Source organism: Coffea arabica, chromosome 3c, assembly GCF_036785885.1.
Source record: "Coffea arabica cultivar ET-39 chromosome 3c, Coffea Arabica ET-39 HiFi, whole genome shotgun sequence".
Lineage (NCBI taxonomy): Eukaryota > Viridiplantae > Streptophyta > Magnoliopsida > Gentianales > Rubiaceae > Coffea > Coffea arabica.
Window position 1 is genome coordinate 5633047 of NC_092314.1, and position 2571 is coordinate 5635617.

General features: G+C 37.5%; 1 protein-coding gene across 1 annotated transcript; it reads right to left on the bottom strand.

The window, feature by feature from the left end:
• Window positions 1-1025: 1025 nt before the first annotated feature.
• On the bottom strand, window positions 1026-2075 carry LOC113735418 (putative disease resistance protein At1g58400). The gene has a single exon (XM_027262429.1). It carries the CDS (start codon window positions 2073-2075, stop codon window positions 1026-1028), a length of 1050 nt encoding a protein of 349 aa, XP_027118230.1.
• Between the last annotated feature and the right edge of the window lie 496 nt (window positions 2076-2571).

The following is a 2571-nucleotide window of genomic DNA, read 5'->3' on the forward strand; positions in this document are numbered from 1 at the left end:
TGTTCTCTTTATGAAAAAAAAAAAAATCTTGATTTTGCACAGGCTACATTCTTTTTTAGGAAATTTTTGCACAACCTATAATCCTTATAACAGCAGGTCAACAAACTTCTCATAAGCGCCTTGGCAAGCAACAAAACACCAATCAAACTTTCTTGGTTCTATTTTTTCTTCAAGTCCAAGGCTGAATAAGGTAAACATCTGGAAGTCTCGTCGTTTTAAATTAGTCATGACGTCCACTCTAGTGCAAATACTGGAGCAGTTATCTCCCAACTAATATTTCAATTCAAAGCAAAAGGATATTCGTTACTCCAACAAATTAATAGACTTAATTAGGCTTGGCTTGTACTCCAAACTGTAGCAATTGCTTTTCTACAGCCAAAGGCAGGGAAGTACGAACATTTACAAATTAACTAGACTTTCGAATCTAGTAGAAAATAAGGAAGAGCATGTACTTTAGCTAATTATCTGTTCGCAACGGAGCTTGTGTCTCATTTCCTGTACCACTTTTTATTATATTGTTGTTTCTCCTTCATAAACATCATATTTTAGTTCTTTTTAATTTTTTTAAAATTCAATAACTATTAATTGAGTAAGAAATAAATACAATAATCTCAAAAAAGTAATATATAATAGAAAATTAAAAAAATACAACAGAAGTTCATAAAAAAAATATTTTTATGCATTTTGATTTTTTGAGTTTGTTAAATTTTGTGTATTACTCAATTAATAGTTATTGAATTTTAAGGAAATAAAAAAGAACTAAAATATGATGTTCATGAAAGAGAAATAGTAATATAATAAAAAATAGGACAGAAACTGACATAGAAAGTAGGACAGAAGATCCGTCGTACTATCTGTATAACATTGTTTGACTGTAGGCAACAAGCTACCTTGTGTAGCTTCAGGAGTATAGCAGGAGGACCTGAGTATGCAATATCAATCTGGTGTCACGTACTCCAATACAAAGTTGGTGCGCCCTCACGAGGATGAAGTTTCAACATTGATGGTTGCAAAGAATTCTTACCCTACAATTCCTGAAGTCTGATTGGAAGCTCTTTAAGGTTGTTACATCCTTCGACCTGCAAGGTACAAAGATTGGGCATTGATCCTTCTTCTTCAATCAAGAACTCCAACTTTGGCAAATTTGAGAGTGTAAGATGTCTGAGTTGACCAAATCCCCCTGATGCAAAAGTCAACCGTTTCCCCAGAAAAGCTCTGTCTTCCAGAACAAGGTCCCATAAATTTGGAAACCTCCCCAGAGTTGCCATAGGACCATTGACAAGTGTAGAACGGCTTAGAACTATGCGAGTGAGACTGTAACAGATTATATGTGGTAGTATGCTCATGCATCCCTTGATCTGCAAAGTATGAAGGGAGGGACAATCAAGTAGCTGGCTCATTGACAAATCCCTTTCTTCTACAGTAAATGCGTCGAAACATCTTACTCGAATAGAGGTTTGGCATAAGCAATTCTGGTTCATATGTATGCGTTTGATGATGCCTTGCAGGGACTTAGCATTCCCTTTAACAGATGCTGTTAGGCTTCGAAGACTCGTCAAGAAGAGAAGATCGGTTGTGCTGCATGCACTGGTATCAAAGTTTTCAAGCGTCTCCAAGTTCACCAAACTATCCAGACGCAACTTATCATCCTCTCGAGCATTAAATTTGGAAGGCAAATAAAGATGCCGCAACCTTTTTAACTTCCAGATGATGTTTGGTGTGGTAACCATCCGATCTATTACTACCCGCAAATCAAGTGTTTGCAAGTACAACAACTCACCAAGACTTAATGGCAGGTTGTTTAGGCGACAATCTCTGAAGCTTAGGTATCGCAGAGATGTCAATTTCCCAACTTCGCCAACAAATTTGCTCTCTCGTAGGTCAAAACCATCAAATCTTAAGACTCTAAGCAAGAGGAACAACTTCAACTTTATTGACTCCAAAAATTCTACAAACTCCAAACGTCGGGGTAATTTTAAGAGAAGAAGAGACTTAAGATAACCAAGATGCATGTCAGCATTTTTCAGCAAGACGGCCATTACATCTTCACTTTGATAACCCCCACCAATGTTCATGGAAAGTCTACATATGTTGCCGAATGGAGTGGAAGACTTGTTGATTTCGTTTCTCTGACATGATCTTATGACCTCGGAAAATATTTCTTGTTTGGCCTTGTGAAGACACAAGTCTAACATCATGCCATGCAGACGACAAGATTTGAACCGTCTGCTATTCGGAACGAAAGCTTTATTAACCTCAACAAAACCTCTGGTTGCTAATTAATCCAGATACTGCTTCGCTGCATCCATCAATGTTATTGTAGATTCTTCATTGCTCGGTTGTACAAAGCCTTCAGCCATCCACAGTGTTTCCACCTCTATGCTTGGTTGCTCAGAGAAGAGGCCCAAATAAAGGAAACAAAAGCTTTAAATGGTGTGGCATGTCGTCATAACATAAAGATAAAATTTCCAGTTCTAACAGTTGCAAACTATCTTCTTGATGGACGTTGCACAACTCCATAGCACAAAGAGCTGCCTTCCACTCATTTGATGTCTGCTTTGTTGCCAACAA

Coding starts and splice junctions, on each gene's coding strand:
- LOC113735418 (XM_027262429.1), bottom strand. CDS start 2,075: ATGAACATTGGTGGGGGTTATCAAAGTGAAGATGTAATGGCCGTCTTG.